Raw genomic sequence first — 19,586 nt, 5'->3', positions numbered from 1 at the left:
AAAAAAAAAAAAGCGGAATTTGAAATATTTTATGTCAAAAAATTCATATCATAACACAATATTGTTAATCGCTTCCCTTTGAAAATATAAACGATTGATTCCAATATGCAAAAGATTGCCACTATTATTGGTACTACAGGTGTAGGCAAATCACAATTGGGGGTTGAACTATGTAAAGCCCTTGGAGGACAAATTATTAACGCTGATGCTATGCAAGTAAGTAATATTTACACACACACACACACACTCTCTCTCTCTATATATATAGATATATAAACGAAAATTCAACCTTTTCTTTATAGGTTTATCGTGGTCTTGACATTATTACGAATAAAATGCCTTTAAACGAACGTCAAGGTATACCACATCATTTGATGGATTTCTTGGATCCAGAAGAAGAATACAAGGTGACAGAATTTAAACGAGATGCTACTCAATGTGTAAAGTCTATTACTCTTCTATATCATTTCCATTATCACTCACCTTCTTTATTTATTTATTTTTTTTCTAAATGTGTAGATAGATCAACTAACAAAAGAACATCAACTACCAGTAGTTGTAGGTGGAACAAACTATTATGTACAATCTCTATTATATCAAAACTCTTTGATCAAGGATGAGCAAACTGAAGATGCTTATAGTAGAAGTCCTTCTCCTGAGCCAATGCCTGAATTAGACGCACTACAAACTACTGAACTTTATTCTCGTTTACAAGAAATTGATCCCATCATGGCAAATAAGTGGCATCCTTCCAATCGACGAAAAATCATAAGAAGTCTGCAAGTCTATTACCAAATAGGAAGGAAACAAAGTGATATTATAAAGGAACAACAAGAACATCATCAAATTCATGGATCTCAAGCTCGGTAGGTTAAAAAAAAAAAAATAGGATGATCTTTTTTTTTTTTTGAATTTATATTCATTATGTCTAAATTACAGGTTCAAATCCCTAGTATTTTGGTTGTATGCTGATCCTTCAAAATTAAATCCAAGATTAGATGATCGAGTTGGCACAATGATTGAAGTAAATGGATCTATATATATAACAAGTTAAGACTAATTTATTTATTTATTATTATTATTTTTTATTTGAATCAAATAGACTGGATTATTCGATGAGATCAAACAACTTCGAAAACAAGTATTACTAGGTCAAGTTAATATACCTGGTCAAGATTTGGAAATATACCAGCGAGGTTTATGGCAAGCCATTGGTTACAAAGAATTTGATCCTTATTTTACTGCTCTGGAAACAAATTCTACTGATCAAGATGGATTATCTAAGATTCGGGAAGAATGTACAGAAAGAATGAAGGCTGCAACACGACGATATGCAAAACGACAAGTTCAGTGGATCAGAAATAAATTATTACCTACTGTTTGGAATTCGCAGAAAAGTGATGTCATGGTTTACCTGTTGGACGCTGGCGATCTGAAAGAATGGGATACAAACGTACGACAAAAAGCAATAGAAATAACAAAAGGTAAAGAAAAAAAAATAAAAAAAAAAGAGAGAGAAGAAAAGAAATAGAGTGTTATGTTAACTAATCCTTTTTTTTTTTTTTGATTTGATAAGCATTTCAAGCGGATGAAGAATTACCAGTACCTCAAGATCTTAGTGAGACTGCCAAAACCATGTTAACAAGGAATCATATACAAGAGTAAGTGAATCATTTTATTTCAGAGCTTTTTTTTTTTTTTTTTTGACTAATATATATATATATATATATATATATATATATATATATAGCACACAAACTAGAATCTTGACTTGGAAAAATCATACTTGTCCTGTGTGCAAAACTGATAAAGGTGATCAAGTGATACTCTATGGTGATATTGAATGGGAACAACATAGGAAAAGTCGATGGCATAGGAAATCAATTAAGAATAAGAAACTGGAAGAAATCAAGCACAAGCATAGTTTAGAAGGAATGGTATCATAATCTTTTATAACATGATATCAATTTTGCGTGCGGAATAAAACGTTACCAATGTTGGCCAACCAAATTTGAATTTCAATGAAAATGGACTCCACCCCCCCTTTTTTTTTTTTTTATTTTTCCTATTCCACTTCTCTTATTCTTTTCTTTTCCTTTTTTTTTTTTTATAACTCATTACGATCGCTCAAGATCAATGCTCTTACGATATAGATTTCTTCCTTCTGGTTTTATTTTATTATTCCCTTGAAAAAAAAAAAAAAAAAACTTTTTTTTTCTTGTACTTTTTTTTTTTGTCTATTTTGTTTGACCACACACAATCATTTTTGTTCTCATCATGGCTTCCCGCTTGGTTCTTTTCTTATTAACAAGTTTCCACCTACTTGGACTGACTATTTTTTTGAAAGGCTTTCTTTTGACACGACAAACACTTGGTCAACGGGGAACTTTTTACGATACTTGGGATAGATTTCCTCTGATCAATGATAACAACAACAATAGTGATATACAAATGAAAGATTTACCAGCTACAGTTGATTCTCCTCCTGCATTCAAACGCGTCATTGTGGTGGTTATTGATGCTCTTCGATTTGATTTTATGGTCCAAGATGAATCACAACAAAACAGACTCTACCGAAATCATCTTCCCATCATCGATTGGCTTTATACGACACAACCTGATCACACATTATTATTTCAATTTCGGGCTGATCCTCCTACAACAACAATGCAACGTATCAAAGGACTTATGACTGGCTCTCTACCAACATTTATCGATGCTGGTTCCAATTTTGCCTCCTCTGCTGTGCAAGAAGATCATCTACTACACCATATAGTAGCACAATACCCGGCTTTGTATTTCATGGGTGACGATACTTGGCAACATTTATTCCCAAAAGATTTGGCACCTGAACGTACATTTGCTAGTGACAGCTTCAAAATGTTTGATCTTCATACCGTTGACAATCGAATTCAAGAACACCTTTGGCCCTTATTAGACAATCCAGAGTCAGACTGGCAAGTTATCATTACTCACTTTTTAGGTGTGGATCATTGTGGGCATACTTTTGGACCTGATCATATCAACATGGCTACAAAACTAGAAGAAATGAATACTGTATTGGAAAGACTGGTGAAGAATCATGTGAATCAAGATACTTTACTGGTGGTGATGGGAGATCATGGCATGTCAACTGAAGGTGATCATGGTGGTGAAAGTGTGGAAGAACTGATGAGTGGTTTACTCCTTTATTCTGGACGGAAATTGACAATGGCTATTTCGAACGACAACAGCAACCATACTAGTGGCAGATCGGATTCTTTCTCGTCAACAATGGATTATTTTCATGATTTTGTCAAACGAATGTATGACACTAGAGCCTCTATTCTTGGATATGACAATCATAAAATCACTCAGCGATTACACTACAATGCATCAGCGTTTCCTATCGTTCCTCAAATCCATCTAGTACCTACTTTGGCGTATTTACTTCATATTCCTATTCCATTTGGCAACTTGGGCTCTCTTGTACCTGATGTACTTCTCTCGTGTCTCGACAGCAATGATGATGGCGTTACAGGAGTAACAGATGATGACATTGACCAACGACTGAAATGTATATTACATATGGCTCAACAATTCCGATTGAATGCATTACAAGTATACGACTATTTAACGACTTATGGATTGGAAACACATCACATTGGATTCACCAAAACAGCGATGATGCCTTTGATTGAACATTTGGAGACAGCAGAAGCAACTATGATACAAGCTTTGAATCTATTATCGAACACTGATAACAATCAAATGGATACCATTGAATTATTAGCATCAGCAACCATGACTTACGATCTCTTTTTATCAAGCACTATCAAATACTGTGAAGCGATATGGGCTCAATTTGACGTTGGATGTATGCTGTTAGGAATGATGATGCTCAGTGCTACAACTGTGACAGGATTGTTTTTATGGATACGATATACTGATTGGTCAGGAATGCAACTATGGCAATTGGGAACCGCGGCTTTGGAACTGATATCATCTTATTGGATTTATATTGTATCAGCGATACTGATAATGATGTCTGGAAGTGGTGTTCTTTTCCATTTTTTTATTGGTAGTGAATTTCAATCCACTTTTTCTATCCACTGGCACGGTATGTTCGATAAAATGGGATGGATGGATGGATACTCTTGTATGACTGGCTTGGTGATCATGCTCCTTCTTATCACTATCATCCAACAACGACGGCAGAAAATTCAATCATCATCATCAACAACAACAACAAATACGGCAATGACCAGGACATATCGTGATGGATGTATTTTATTATTTGCTGCGTTAGGACAAGCGTTGACTTTGGGATCCAATAGTTTTGTTATTTGGGAAGATCGTGGATCAAGGTTTGCTAGTGTTACTCTGTGTGTCTGGTGGCTCCTGCGAAATATTCAAAACATGGGACTGGAGAAGAACAACAAGAAAAGTGATTGGGTATCGATGGTGTCAAGTCCTTTCTTGGTGATGTTGTGGACACGACTTTCTGGTACATTAGGCCAATGCCGAGAAGAACAATATCCTCATTGCAAGTATGTTGACATTGGGGACTTGAAACAATTGGATACTGGCTTTTGGATGACTTTACTTATTTGTACAGGTGGTTTATTACTCGTTATTCGTTGGATGGCAAGTGTCACGACTGAGTTGTCTCCTTGGATCCTTTTGGCATACGCATCGTGTGTTACGGCAGTATTTATCCGGATGATAGACGACGTATATCGAAACATCAGTGACAAAGGATTATTGGACTCTATGGCATTTTTATTTGAAGATGGATCGACAGTAATATGGCTACAGAAATCAATGGACTTGTATCTACCACGATATATTTACACGACATGTCTTTTGGTTAGCATTTACATGTGGGCGACAAAGAAGAATGATTCTATAAAGATGAAGCAACAGTATTGGCTCTCTTATCTATGTATTTGGTCAACGGTACTGGCTCTATTACAACGACCAGCAGCAGGATGGGTGATTTTACTATGTCCTTTTATTATATATCGATTATCTACAACGGATGATCATAGCATCATGATCAGATTAGCATTGATTCATCTAGTGGGACATCATTTATTTTTTGTTACTGGCCATCAAGCAACCTTTACCTCACTACCATGGCATGCGGCATTCATTGGTTTTGACGACATGTATTATTATATTGGCGCTATGCTGGTGACACTTTCCACGTTGACTGGGTATGTGGTATCATGGATAGGCACGTCGTTCATATTATCACAATATCAACATCATGATGATGATAATACTCTCTTTATGGCACTCTTACATTATATTCCTACTTGTCTCTCTTCGTTCTTTGTCTATATTCTTCGGCGGCACCTGATGACTTGGAAAATCTTTGCTCCACGGTTTTTACTGCAGACACTTTTGGTGACTGGTACCTTTATTGCACAATTGGTACTTGGATATTGAATTATTATTTTTATTATTTTTATTATTTTAGTATGTAATGAATTTAGATTTTTGTTTTTATGAATAAATATTATTTTGATACCATCAATGAAAAAAAAAAAATACTTTGAGCATATTTGTTAACATAGCAAATGATGACAAGTTTTTTTTTTTAAGGTGATACAACATGTCATATTATTATTATTATTTCTATGATAGATGACCAGTTTTTTTTTCGATACAGTATTGTTTTTGTCATCAAGAAAACTTGTTCTTCGTGTGACTCTATCGATTCTTTTTATGCTTATTTATTTTTTCCCAACAGTTTCAGTGGACTTTTTTTTTGAAAAGATGATTGCCCGATTTGTATCATTCTGAATGTCGGATGAGCGATGATACAAGATAGTATAACTGTAAACTTTTTTTTATTATTATTATTTTGATAGAAGCATGAATCAATCAAAATAAAAATAAATAAAAAAAAAAACCTGTTTCATTTTTTAATATCATCCTTATTCACCTATCAAGTCATTCCCTTCTTATGGACCAATGTTGTTCATCTACGCCATCAGTCAATGCAATGCATGTTGATTCATCTACCTTGTCATAAATTTATTTTATAACCCCCCTTAGAAAGTCTAATGGACGTGTAACCTGTCTAAATAGAAACAAAATCATGCGTTTTTACATAGAAAAAGAACAAAGGATCGCCGCATGTTTATGCTAGTCATTTTAAATCTCCCTTTTTTTTTCTGAATGATATGAATATAAGATGAATTTTTTTTTCTGTTTTTATTAATGATGAGTTCAAATGAAGAGGCGTATAAACGAATAGATAAAAGAGAGGAATAAAAAAAAAAAAAGGAGATCACATACAGAATAGATGAATAGAGGCATAAAAAAAACGAAGTCAGGGTATGATGCAGATGACAAAGGAGGAAAGAAAAAAAGAATGATAAAAAAAAAAAAAAAGAGAATACTGGATGTATATCTTTTTGTGTGAATGTGAATATTTGTATGAGATGATGATATGTGTGTGTTTTTGTGTATATGTGAGAAGATGGAAAAGAGGAGTAAAAAAAAAAATGAAGACTATGCACGCATGTCAGAAATATACATATATATAAAGGAAGGTATATGGTGTATATATAGATGTCATCAAAGGGAAAAACAAACTATAAAAAAAAAAGGAGTGAGGAAAAAAAAATCATGAAGAGACATCCAGATAACGATGCCAAGTAGCATCCGGTAACCATGATGATAATTCCTGTGGAGTAAAACGACGACCAAATTGGTGATCCAAAATATCTGTATCTTTGAAAATTGGACAATGGGCATGTTGTTGATGATCAAAGGTAATTATGGCTTGTTTTTGATCTTCAGACAAGGTGACCAAAGGTTCTTCGTTGTTGTCTACCATTGGATTCACAATCATAAAAGGAAGGGCCGTCATGGGTTCATGTCCTAATTCATGCTGATTTCTCCAGATCAACCTCCGCAGTTGTAAGTACTAGAAAAGCAGGAGTCAATCATCCATATTCTACCTTTTTTTTTTTTTTTTTTTTTTTTTACCATTTTCAAAGTATCACCTAGAACAGTGCGCGTTGAAGTACAAGTGGCTAACCATTTTTCTTTTTGAGCCTATGTATATATATATAAAATAATAAGCAAGGATGACGATGAGTGTTAAATATGAACCAATAGTTTTTTTTTTTTTTTTTTTTTTTACCTCTTCCATCTGAATTTGTTGTTTCAATAAAAGCATATCATCATCATCTTCATCATCATTACGATCATGATTCAAGTCATTCATGATAATATCCGTAGATGAAGAAGAAGGATGGTAACAAGAAGGAATGCCGAGCCATTTGATTTCTTTCTTATCTTTGACAATAATGTTCATGGCCATCAAGACGTTGAGAGCATCATAGACACGACGACGGATATTTTTTTGATCAAATTGACAGAAGGTAGCAGATTTGGTCAGATCACTTGTCAGTTCTTGTACTACTTGATCATATGTTGTTACACCATGTTCCTTGACCTTGTCACATACTTGTTTGCTGAAATGTCGTAGTCCTTTGGTGGCCCGTTCGTTCAATACAAGTGATGGTGATGAGGCGTTGGATGTACAGATAATTGACGTGGTGGTAGATGAATAAGGGGTGGATCCATTTTGTTGTTGTTGTTGTTGACGGCGATGTTGTTTGTTGCATGGCTTTTTCCTTTTTGGGGCTTGGTCCGGTAACGATGATGATTGTTGATCACAATGAATTGAAAGACGACGTTTGACACCAGCATTCATAAAATGAGTTTGATAACCATATTTATGTTCTTCTTCATCCAATAGCTTCAGTTCAGGATCAGAGTTCAATAAAGATGCAATGGAACCCTTCCGTTGAGATGGCGTCGAGTTAGGGGTAGATGAGCATGAATCGGATAGGTGCGGTGTGTGAACAACGGGTGGTGTTACCGAAGGTGAAAAAGAAGGAGAGGATGAAGTTGGCGGAGACGAAAAGAGGGAATCAGAGAAAGAATCGGGAGACGAACCGCCAGTGAATGTATAAGAAAGTGGTGGAGAAGCAGATGATGGAGGTGGAGACAACACGACGTGATGGATAGATGGTAAATAAGGTGTGGAATTGTTAGTATCAAGTTTGGCCAATGAAAGAGGTCGTAGTTCCAAATCAAGATTACTGTGATCGCGTTGTTGATGAGGGGAAGATAAGGTCATTGCATAATGAGAAACGGCGGATGTTTTGATATTATCAGGATGGCATCGATCATTTAGTGGTGGTGAGGGTAAAGACGTATAAGAAAAGGACGAATAAGGTTGATAAGCTGACATTGTTCAAAAAAAAATGAAAGGATAAGAGAATGATAGTTGATTTTGTGTGTGTGTGTTTTACTAGGAAAAGAAAGAAAGGTCGGGGTTGAGGGAAATGGGAGGAAAAGAAAGTGTAGAGAAAGTGAAAGAGATGTAGAATAATGAAATTGAATCAGAGCAACTAATAAAATAAAAAAAAATAAAAAACTTCTTTTTTTTTTTAGCATGTAAATATTGATATCTATATAAATAAATAACATGGGTAAACTGGATTCTTTTTCATAAAGGACTCACACACGTACACATATATCTATACTGATATACACAGACGCACACACACAACTCTGTCTGGTAAACCTTTTTTTTTCTTTTATCAAAGTAATCCCGTCTTTTTTTTTTTGTTTGTCTTTTCATGGATAAAAAGAAGAAGAAAAAAATAACCTTAGAGTTTATTTGAAAGGCTTCGATTCAGGGGAAAAAAAAAAGAGAGAAAGAATAGACCAATAACCTTTCTCGGAATTACCATAAAAGCAATTCATTCTATTCAAACGAATCACTTTTTTTTTTTTTTTTTTTTTTACTCACATCAAGTTGACAGTGTTTCATAAAAGTTGTTTTCTGTGTGCGTGTGGTGTATGTCAAAAAATATAACCTTCATGTTGTCATTTTGTATTTTAAAATAAAGTATACAGACTTTTTAGCTCCTATCTTTTCCGAGCTAAATAAAAAATCATCACCAAAATCCCAAGTCAGTGCCTTTTTTAATCATTAATCCTTTGTGTCGTTTTCATATGTGCATTGACCACCCATCATTATCTTTCTTTATTCAATATAATATAAATAAAATAGTTTACAATAATAAATGAATAAATAATAATAATAATAATAATAATAATAAAGACTATCTATTTAGGTTAAACTATTTTTATCTATAAACGATGATAAGCCTCGACCAAAATACCAAAATAGATTCATATCCATCATTCTGATTGTTGTTGTAATAAGAATTCTTTTACAGAGATCCTAGGCCGTCTAGTCTTTTCTTTGTTGTTGTTGTTTTTTGTTGATATTGTTAGTTTCCACTAGTAACACCTATATTCGAGTCCGCCATCGTCGTTGTTGTTGTTGCCATCTTTCCAATTCCTAACGACCCGTCGTCAAAGATAGCAAAAATATATTAGTACCTTCCAATTCCATACTGCGAGTTACCATGATATTGTCCATCATTTCGAATTTCTTGTTCATGACCACCATATCATTAGCTTCATCCAATATCACATGTACTGAGCCCAGCTTATCAATCGTCACTCGAAAATAGAATAACATCATACTAAGTTTGTTGCTGTCCTATGATACAGTACTTCATGCTGATCTTGAGTATTTCGAAGTTGATATGTTTTGATAATTGAATTTGAATGTTCATCATCGTCCATCTGTTACGTCTAACGAAGTAAAAAAAAACTTGAATTATCCTTGTTGTTTTTCTTGTTGGTGTTGTTGTATAGCCTCCAATCGATATCGATGTGATAGTTTTCAATGTCCTATTAAGGAGTTCATCATGACCCATGCCGGAGTGATTACCGTGGGTTATATTTACCCAAAATATGCTAGCATCACAATTTGTCGTGGTTCCTTTCATATTGTTGATCTAAACAAACAAACAAAAAATAAATAAATAAATAAATAAAGATTTGTAAGTAGAACTTTAATGACCTAATGGGGTAGATTCCTTTCTTCACATGTCATGACCTCTTTTTTTTTTATATATATCCATTTTACCTTTTTTCCAATGTAATAAACGTCAACAACAACATATGAAAAAAACAACTGCTTTGTTTTTAATGACTACTAGTATATTTTTGGCATTATTCATTTTGTCGAACAGGTTAGGGAGTACAAAAAAAAAAAAAAGAGAGAGAGAGAGGTAAAGAAAAAAAGAAGTGTGAGCATCTTAGAATTAAATCCTATCTTTGTTTCCATCAGTTTCATCTTGTTGTTACCATGCATTTTCTTTTTTCAGTGCTTGGAGCTTCTACTAGTGTCGACAGCGGTTGTTTTGGGTTCCAGAATCTTCACATGTATCACAGAGTACGCTTCAGGTTCAAGCATGTAAAGTCAAAAAAAAAAAAAAAAATCAAGTCAGCAATCATGTATTTTTTTTTTTTATAATTATTATCTGTGATTATGCCTACCGAAGCTATGATTATCCATCACCAATTATAGTTGTCTCATGCTTGTCAATGAGTCTTGCCATATTATATATAGGAACCTTCATCAAGAATCTCAACCAAAATCGTATCACTGCTTCGCCACCTCCATCGTAGTTAACAAATCAGGATAGGTCACTTTCGTTTCAGGATTCTAAAAAAGAAAACAATGGAATTGAGGAAGTACACTGATTAATTACCAGGAAAACTCGTTCCTTTTTTCCATTTCTTACGATAATCTATAGACACATCTTCATTGCATACAAGCTAAAAAAAAAAAAAAAAAGTCATCAGTCATTAAATAAGCTTTTTGAATGTTTTGGTTAGAATCTTACCACGTGTCAGAAACCACGAGCCACCCTCTCAATTCAAAGCAGTATCTTGAGTTTACTCGAGTCAATCGTCACGCATTTGGAATCATCGTTCGTTGTAGGAGCATTTTTCTATAACCATAGACACAAATACATATATGCATGCATAAAAGTGAAGTTACATCAAGTCATACTAATCTGACCCCTTATCAATTCCTTTGTCTTTTTTTTTCGCCCTTTACCTTACGTTTTGAATCATTCCATCTCCAACTACCTTTTCCAATACGTCCAACTAAGCCGTATCATATATCCTATAGAAGAGATCTTGCTATCTATTCATTTGACTATCAATCCAAAAGGATAAAAAAAAAAAAGAGTGAAGAGTAAGACCCATAAAATTATACCAGTTCAATAATTTTGTTTATCGTTGTTCGACATTACGTACTACTAAACCTATCAGAAGTGATAGCCAAATCCGCTAGAAAGCTAAAACGGGATAAGATGTTGAATTTCAGAAAGGAGAACAATGTCAGAAAAAAAAAAGGAATCAATGAGGAAGAGAGGAATGGTCGACCAACAGCAATAATTTAAGAAATAGATTAGTACCTATGTTTTACTCTTCCTCTTTTGTTTGGATTTACCTTTTAAAACGACCCATTGTCCACATTCATTCCATTCAAACCCAATGGAAAGACATTCATATAAAAACCAAAAAAAAAAAAAGGAAGAGAAAAAAAAAAAGAAAACGGGAAAGAGAGAAAAAAAAAAGGAAACGAGCCTGTCCTTTTTTGGGTTTTTCGTGTATTTTGATTAGCCATTGATATGCCTTTTAAAAAAAAAAAAAAAAAAAAAAAAAAAAAAAAAAAGAAAAAAAAAAGAGAGAGAGAATAGATGGATCAAAATGCATTTTATTAAGTCTAAAAAAATGAGACCGAAAGGGAATCTAATAGTACAATCAAGAAGAATGGTATAAAAAAGTAAAACTACTAAACTATATACAAAGGGTTCGTAATACATTTGTCAACGTAACATCATCATAAATAGGTTTTCCAGTAGAAGCACATTGATGACCTTTGACCTTGACACATTGAATTCCAAATTGTTCGATAGCTGATACATCCACAGAAATTTCACCTTGATCCAAATAGACCAAATGAGAAATAAAGGCATTTGGTGGTGAAGGTTGAAAGAGTTGATCAGGAAAAGGTGGATAATGATGAGTAGGTGAACTTGAGAAAGATGCGTAACCACTATCAGGTCGAATGGATGTTGATGATGATAATGACGGTGGTGGTGGTGGTGGTAAAGATGATTTGTAACCAGAGCATAAATGTTGAGTAGGTCCATGGGTAGTCCGACCGCTATAGGAGGAAGCACCACGTTCACACAGATTGGTTTGATAAAAGGCACGACGGCAATCGATCTTTTGACTTTCGTTCAAAGCAGCAGTAATGGTCAAAATAAAGTCCAATGCAGAATACCCTCGTGTTTCCCGATCATTGGATCCATTCAGTAATAAAATCTTGTATTGTAGAGATTGTGATTGAGCGATGGCATTACCTACATTTCGAAGAATTAAGGAAGGTACAATAGAAGTATAAAGAGACCCAATAGAATAGATCAATGTATTTTTGGTGGAGAGTTGTGTGATAACTTTGGGATTCGGTACTGGATAGATTTCTTGTCCATATTCATTGATGTAATAGAGTCGTCGAATAGGTGATGGTAATGGTTGTTCTTCAAGTTTTGAAAAGAAAAGATTACTAGTAACATGTTTTCCATTGTTGTCATTATCATCATCATCGTCCAACGTAGTTGAATTTGTCTTGTTGATCATCATCATATAATCATCACGTGTTGTCGGTATAGGATCATCACCAAGGTGCATAAAGGCATCAATAGGATTGATAATCAATTGAGAAGAATGGCAATCAGGCGCATTGGTAGTAGAAGAAGGGTGACTAATATTGCATTGACCGATAATAGTTTCTCCATTTTGTAATTGAGCTGCAATTGTTGCCTGGTGATTGGTATTGATAACGGGAACAACCATGGTTGGTTCGCTGATACCAGTGATTGCGGAGAACAAAAATAAGGCAGCTTCCAGAGATCCAAAGAATAGTCTTGCTCCTGTCAAAAAGAAGTTGCCAATACTACCATTACAAAAGTTGAATCGTTTATGAGCTCGTTTCAAAGTTTCCCCGTTGAAGTTTGTCAAAAAGCCACGAATAGTTTCTTTTTTATCAGCAGGAATCCTTTTCCATAATCTAAAATAGAAAAAAAAAAAAAGTGAACCAAGTGAGTCATATTTCCTTTTTTGTTTCTATCAATATACTGGTACCTGTGTCGACCCTCTACAATAGAAGCCCATTCATCTTTGACTTGTTCAGGATCATTTGATAACCGGTAACTTAGAAGTTCTTTGATCGCCACTCGTTCATCCGAAGGATTTGGATCAATAATGTCAATCAATCGTGTCAAGCGAGAACGTAGATCTCCAATACTTGGTCCACCCAATACTCGTAAAATTTCGCTCTATCACATAAAAAAAAAAAAATAAAAATAAAAAGAGAGAGAGAGATGGATAGATTAATACATCAAGTTATACACATTTATTTTTATTTGTTATTACTGTAGATCCACCATTGTCACTAACACCAAGAAAATAAGTAATGTCGTTATGACCCAGTTCATGAAATGATTTGGCAATATGGTTACATGCTGTTCCACCTGAAAATACAACCAAGGATGGTGTTGTTGTCGTCATGACGTCCAGTGAATCAGCAGAAAAAAAAAAAAGATAGAAGATATATAAAAAAAAGAATGGCGGGGGGAAAAAGGGAGATTTTTTAAATGGTACCAATCTCGGGATTTGTTATAAAGTGTGGAGATAAGATAAATTCTCTCTTTTTTCCGTTTTCAAATGTTTCCGATTCACCAATCAAAATGAACGCCCCCTTTTTGTTCAACACAACAAATACACCCCAAGGAAGAGATTTTCCATTTGCATATCTTTCACTGATAAGATTTTGATAACAATTTTTTTTTTCGAAAAAAGTCTATTTATATACTGCTATTTTTATTTTTATTTTTTTAAATTTTTATTTTCAAAATACAATAATATAAATAAAAAACGACAATCTATATAACAGATATAACTATACAAAGTGTGATAATAATAACAATAAGGATGATGATAATTTGATGATGATGATGATGATGACGATGATGATAAATAAAAAATTAATAAAAACAATAAGAATATATAACAATAAAACGTTTAAGAAGTAGTATCTTCAGTCAAAAGGAGAACACTATCTACCACCTTGATTGGGAAATCACGTTGCTTCATCATGTTCACTACTTCTTTGGCCTTGGTAACTTGATCATGATCCATATATACTTTGACCATCGCTTCATATGTACTGGGTTCCCGGATAACATTGTTGTTATTTTCAGATTGTTGATTATCTTTCATCTTGTTGAATACTTCTTCGGCCTTGTTCACTTCTCCATTCGCACCATACCCCTTGATAAACAGATTTTCAATATACGGAGATGATTGTACATTGGCATCCGTCATATCCTTGTAAAGATTTTCAGCTTGAGTCATCTTGTTATTGTTAATGTAAGTATCCAACAATGCTTGATATACCAATTCGTTTGGTTTCACGCCAGCCTTTGTCATTTCTTTGTATACAGCTTCAGCAGAAGTCACATCACGATGAAGGCATCCATATGATTTCATCAAAGTAGCATAATGTGTAGCAGTAGGATCCAATCCATATCGTTTCTTCATTTCAGTCAATAAATTGTGTGCAGTCACCATGTCGAAAGCAGGAATATTGGCATAAGCTTCAATCAATAATTTGTAGGTATGAGCAGAGGGAGTCAAGTTGGATTGTTTGAGTAATTGAAAGTATTCCAAAGCCTTATCACGATCGTTCCGTTGTTGCACATAAAATTGGATCATCGAGTTGAAAACACCAATACGAGGTTGATATCTTGGCAAACGAGTCATTTCTTCAAAGTAATACACAGCACGACTTTCAGCAGAGCATCGAATACAAGCAGAAATCACACCAGCATAAGTAATTGAGTTGGGTGATACACCAAGATCCTTCATTTCCTTGAATAAAGCCATCACTTGATCCATTTTACGACATTTGGCCAATTTGGAGATAATTACATTGTAGAAATACACAGTAGGTCGCACTTTGTGTCTCTTGGCTTCTTCATAAATCACCATAGCATCTAGAGATTCGTCTGTAGTATCATTCGCTGTACATGATAATAAACATCCATAAGCATCCGCATCAGGGAATGCATTCGCAGCACGAAGCTTGTCGTAATATACCTTGGCCATTCCCAAATCCATGTTGCGAGCGTAAGCAATAAGCATATTGTTGTTGAGAATATTCAATGCATGTTGGCGGCGAGAAGGATCCATTTGTCTAAAAGGTTGTTCTACCAAGTTGTAAATGGCTTTTGAAGTGTCCAGTTGATTTAACTTGTTTGCATGTTGAATCATATCCCGTACTGTTTCAGGAGTAGGAACCATACCTTGATTAATAATCTTTTCTTTCATCATATCCAAAGCCTTGTCGAAATCACCACGAAGAGCCATGTTCAAAGCTTCACCAGACAATATATCTACTTTAGTAGAATCAAATGGAAATTTGCTAACGGTTGATTCAGATGATACTGACGATGCTGATGATAATGCTGGAGTTGCTGATGATGATGATGTTGTTGTTGTTGAAGGAGCTTGATCTATTTGTTCTTGAATGTTGGGATAATATTCTTCAAAAGTCTTCTTCCAGCGAGCTTCATCTTCCACTCGACCATATTTGTTCAGACGTGTACTAACCCGGATATAGAGACTTGGATTGGAATTCATGTTGAGAGCATGCATATCATTCAATAGAGTAAAGACAGAATTGCAGAAATCTTCACTGGTAGATTTGCGTTTGAATGCAGCTTCATACAAGGTGAAAAAAGATCGATCAGTACAGTAGTTCACAAATTCTTGCCATGTAGTTGGATTTGCCTTGGCCTGATCATACAATTGAAGGAGAACAGCAGATGTTTGAGGGGTAGAACGAACAGAATAATTGTTCAAAAAGCGTAAAATGTCCAAAGCATCCACCAAATTATCAGAGCGACCAGCAATTTCCAAAGCCAATGCCACCAAAGGAGAGTTTTGCCTGATAAAAGTAGTCTTGCTATGCATACGAAGAACTTCCTTCACTACATCTGCTGCTTGTTTCATATCACCCAATTTCACATAACCAGATACCACATTGCAGCACACTTTTGTATCTAATTCCACGCCATGAGAAGACATTGCTCTAACAGTTTCCAAAGCACGGTTGTATTGTTGTTCGTTAACACAAGCATTGACATACTCGCTGAGATGACCATATTGACGACGAAGATTCAATTTCAACAAATTTTCAAAGGCATCATGTGCTTTGTCCAAATCCTTCATACGACTATAAGTTGATAAGAGTAATCCATAAGTATTCGCATCGGGTTTGGGTAAATGTTCAGAAGTCGAGAGCTTTTCCAACAATTTTGATACAAATTCCATATTATTGTCCATACATGCGCGATAAAGCATTCGATTGTAGGGTGAGATAGTCACAGGCACACCATCCTTGATCATAGTTTGTTCAACGACACGTAGAGCACCATTAAGATCACCAGCATTAACATGAGCAAATACCAATGCATTATAAACATAAGAAGGATCATGAGTTGGAAGAATACGAGACATAGACTTGTATTCCTTGAAACATTCACGGACTGCCGTCAAATCACCAGCTGTACCAAACATTGACATCAACATGGCAAAGGTAGTACCATTAGGTCGCACACGATCATTTTCTAATTGTTCATAAATAAACAAGCCATCTTGAGTGTTTCCGACATATGAAAGTCCACGTAGAAGATTATTGTAAAGTTCCACATCAAAAGCTTGAGTTGATTTTTCTTGAACAGCTTGCTCAAAAATGGCCACAGCACGTTGCAAGTTCTTTTCAGATTCCAAAGCGTGAAGAGATGATCCTAAACAAAAAAAAAAAAAAAAAAAAAAAAAAAAAAAAAAAAAAAGATTAAAATTTAATTAATAATGCAAATAGATAAAAATGTTGTCAGTCTATTTACCATCTTTATGAAGAGAGCCTACTGTAGATGAAGTTTGTTGAGAAACTCCTTCAAATTTAGCCAAATTAGTATCCATTTGACGACGAAGAACATTGGAGGCACGATTCACTTCAGCATCTCTTGCACATAAATTTCGAATCACAATAGCATAAGTTTCAGAAGTAGGTTGAACACCATGCTTCACCATTTCATCAAAAACACCCAACATAGCGGTCAAAGGCTGATTCTTTTGATGCAAAGTACCATAGGATTCCATCACTGCTTGATAGGTTTGAGTAGTCAGAGGAGTATGTTGTGTCTTCGTTGCTTGAAATTCCGCCACAACAGCACCATAATTCTTATGTTTAGCCAATTCCAAAATACGAGCATTAGGTTCTTCCAAAAGTTCAGGAGAAGCTTCAAGAGTAGATTGTGTAGGTTGTTGTTGAGCTAAAGCTGATTTGAAGCGTAATTGTTGTTGTACAGGTTTAGGTTGTAAAGAAGTAGAAGATCCGGAAGTCCAACGTTGATTTGAAGCACGAGCAAGTGGTGCGAAAGGATTGCCATTCAAATGTTGTTGTTGTTGGTCCTTGTTGTTATTGTTGTTGTCATTGTTGTTCAAAGTTCTGGAGGTAGTATATAGTTTACCTGAACGAGCTGGAAAGGCTGTAATAAAAGCTGAAGTTTTGTTACTAGCATGAACAGTAGCGAGTTGTTTGGAGAGAGCACTTTGACGAGCTACAGTATTCAAAAATGTTGTTCCTTTGGCACCATACATTGTCGAATAAAGAGTAATAATCAAACGGTAGAAAAAGAAAGAAGAGGAAGGTAGTGTTATATATATATAAACAAAAAGATCGAGGAAACCAGAATAACAAGAATATGTAATCTATTTCCTAATCTTTTTTTTGGGGGTAAAGTAAAAAGAAGGTGAAAGAAAAAAAAAAAAAAAAAAAAAAAAAAGAAAAAAGAAAAAAAAAAAAACTAAAAAGAAAAAAAAAAAATATTTCAGCTCGCTTCCGACATGAGGCGATGATTTTTGACTCAATATTGAAAAAATCAGTGACTGGAATGACCCAGAAAAGGATGCCGGAACATAAATTAAGCGTTCCTGTATTCAAAAATATACAGAGAGGAGAAATCTACTTTTTTTTTCCCTTTTATTTATATTTTGATTTTGAATAATATGACTAAACTAAACTATACTACACGTTTAAGTTTGGGTCCATTCTTGTTTGATTTTAAAAAAAAAAAAAAGAAAAAAAAGAAAAAAGGGTTTTGTCATTATTCGGCAGGTGAAGGAGATACAGGAGTTTGAGCACCATTAGTGGAAGTTGTACTAGTTAGAGCAGTTTCACCTTTGAGGTTTTCGATCTTGTTATCAATCAAGTTATGCAAAGCAATCACAGCACGGATAAGACTTGAAAGATACATCAATAAGAGTTGATCATTGGTTTTGGTACTGAAAGCTTGAACCATGAATTGTGATTCCAAGTTGGGTAATAAATTGAAAATATCTTGCAAGTTGTATATGATTTGATGATTCACAGGTAATTGACCAGATACCACTTTTTCCAAATAGTCTCGGATTTCTTCTAAGCGTCCTTGTAATCCTGACAATGAGCTCAATTGTCCACTGATACGTGTCGATAATGATCCTACTGCATTGTCTTTGATATCCCTCAATAAATGTTCCACACCAATTTCTTCTGCTTCTTCTGCTACAATTTCAGAAGGAACATGCATAAAAGTCTTTGTTGTTGCTGTACCATCCTAAAAAAAAAAAAAAAAAAAAAAAAGTCATCAATAAATAAAATCAAAAAAAAAAAAAAAAATAGTAAGGATAATAACTCACATCTTTGATTTCTTCAATGGAAAAGTAAGCATCAGTAGGAATTTCAACATCTTTAGGTTTGACATCCACAATCACCAAAACAGGGTTAGGAGTATATCTTTTAAACAGTTCATTGATTTCCAAATCGCAGGAGCGTAACTTGGGTCCACTGTGATACCATCCAATCATCTTTTCCTTGGCTATCATATATATATATATATAAAAGTATAAGTATTGTAATCATCATTTCATCGTCTTGACATAATTATTTTCAATTTACCATTGACTTTTTTAAACATATCGTTCATTGCTTCCACATAATTATGATCCAAGAACCAGACAGAAGGATCCTTTTCATCTTCTTCAAAAGGTACTATATAAAAAAAATATAATTTATATATAATTCATTTGTTAATTTCCTTTCTTTTCTTACCAGCAAAACTATTTGCGACATTGACGATCTTTCCTTTTTGTTGTCCGAGAAGTACACCTACAACACGTTTTGGGGTATCTTTGGCCACACGATTGTAATGATCAGTTGCAGATAGAAGAACTAAAGGATGAATATGTACTGTAGTTGCGGTAGATACGGATGTTGTAGAAGGCATGATGATAATATATAATAGACAATTAAGTTAAAAAGTATAAAATAATAAAGAAAAAAAAAACACTGTTGCCGCGCGTCCATTTTTTTTTTTTCTTTCCTTTTCAACTGAGATTGAAATTGGACGACTTCATCTCTCCAAAAGACAACTATCATACTAAGGTTTTCCAGTAACGGCTTTATTTATTTTATTTAACATTATTTTGATACAAGAATATAGAACTATAATTTTTTTTTTCCAGTT

General features: G+C 34.4%; 6 protein-coding genes across 6 annotated transcripts; 2 read left to right on the top strand and 4 right to left on the bottom strand.

The window, feature by feature from the left end:
• Positions 1-80: 80 nt before the first annotated feature.
• Positions 81-2,073, top strand: BX664DRAFT_275984 (tRNA isopentenyltransferase). Its single transcript, XM_051541310.1, has 7 exons — positions 81-216; positions 303-440; positions 520-866; positions 940-1,024; positions 1,103-1,484; positions 1,577-1,661; positions 1,751-2,073. The coding sequence occupies exons 1-7, from the start codon at positions 106-108 to the stop codon at positions 1,944-1,946; spliced, it is 1,344 nt and encodes a 447-aa protein (XP_051403551.1). The 5' UTR covers positions 81-105; the 3' UTR covers positions 1,947-2,073.
• Positions 2,074-2,196: 123 nt separating this feature from the next.
• Positions 2,197-5,513, top strand: BX664DRAFT_326109 (uncharacterized protein). The gene has a single exon (XM_051544155.1). It carries the CDS (start codon positions 2,278-2,280, stop codon positions 5,431-5,433), a length of 3,156 nt encoding a protein of 1,051 aa, XP_051403550.1. The 5' UTR covers positions 2,197-2,277; the 3' UTR covers positions 5,434-5,513.
• Positions 5,514-6,237: 724 nt separating this feature from the next.
• Positions 6,238-8,419, bottom strand: BX664DRAFT_326108 (E2F/DP family winged-helix DNA-binding domain-containing protein). Its single transcript, XM_051544154.1, has 3 exons — positions 7,142-8,419; positions 6,985-7,053; positions 6,238-6,922 (listed from the first exon to the last, which is right to left on the bottom strand). Exons 1-3 carry the CDS (start codon positions 8,258-8,260, stop codon positions 6,620-6,622), a joined length of 1,491 nt encoding a protein of 496 aa, XP_051403549.1. The 5' UTR covers positions 8,261-8,419; the 3' UTR covers positions 6,238-6,619.
• Positions 8,420-11,748: 3,329 nt separating this feature from the next.
• BX664DRAFT_292789 (uncharacterized protein) lies at positions 11,749-13,587 on the bottom strand (the record flags this gene model as incomplete). Its single annotated transcript, XM_051542006.1, has 3 exons — positions 13,390-13,587; positions 13,099-13,292; positions 11,749-13,024 (listed from the first exon to the last, which is right to left on the bottom strand). The coding sequence occupies exons 1-3, from the start codon at positions 13,522-13,524 to the stop codon at positions 11,749-11,751; spliced, it is 1,605 nt and encodes a 534-aa protein (XP_051403548.1). The 5' UTR covers positions 13,525-13,587.
• Positions 13,588-13,872: 285 nt separating this feature from the next.
• On the bottom strand, positions 13,873-17,823 carry BX664DRAFT_326098 (uncharacterized protein). Its single transcript, XM_051544153.1, has 2 exons — positions 16,926-17,823; positions 13,873-16,826 (listed from the first exon to the last, which is right to left on the bottom strand). The coding sequence occupies exons 1-2, from the start codon at positions 17,680-17,682 to the stop codon at positions 14,038-14,040; spliced, it is 3,546 nt and encodes a 1,181-aa protein (XP_051403547.1). The 5' UTR covers positions 17,683-17,823; the 3' UTR covers positions 13,873-14,037.
• A 292-nt stretch (positions 17,824-18,115) lies between these two features.
• On the bottom strand, positions 18,116-19,392 carry BX664DRAFT_275977 (maintenance of mitochondrial structure and function-domain-containing protein). Its single transcript, XM_051541309.1, has 4 exons — positions 19,172-19,392; positions 19,019-19,111; positions 18,760-18,938; positions 18,116-18,677 (listed from the first exon to the last, which is right to left on the bottom strand). The coding sequence occupies exons 1-4, from the start codon at positions 19,344-19,346 to the stop codon at positions 18,189-18,191; spliced, it is 936 nt and encodes a 311-aa protein (XP_051403546.1). The 5' UTR covers positions 19,347-19,392; the 3' UTR covers positions 18,116-18,188.
• Positions 19,393-19,586: the final 194 nt, after the last annotated feature.

The sequence above is a fragment of the Halteromyces radiatus genome, assembly GCF_025201355.1.
Source record: "Halteromyces radiatus strain CBS 162.75 chromosome Unknown BX664scaffold_2, whole genome shotgun sequence".
In the NCBI taxonomy this organism is placed as follows: domain Eukaryota; kingdom Fungi; phylum Mucoromycota; class Mucoromycetes; order Mucorales; family Cunninghamellaceae; genus Halteromyces; species Halteromyces radiatus.
This window is presented reverse-complemented; position numbering and strand designations above follow the sequence as displayed.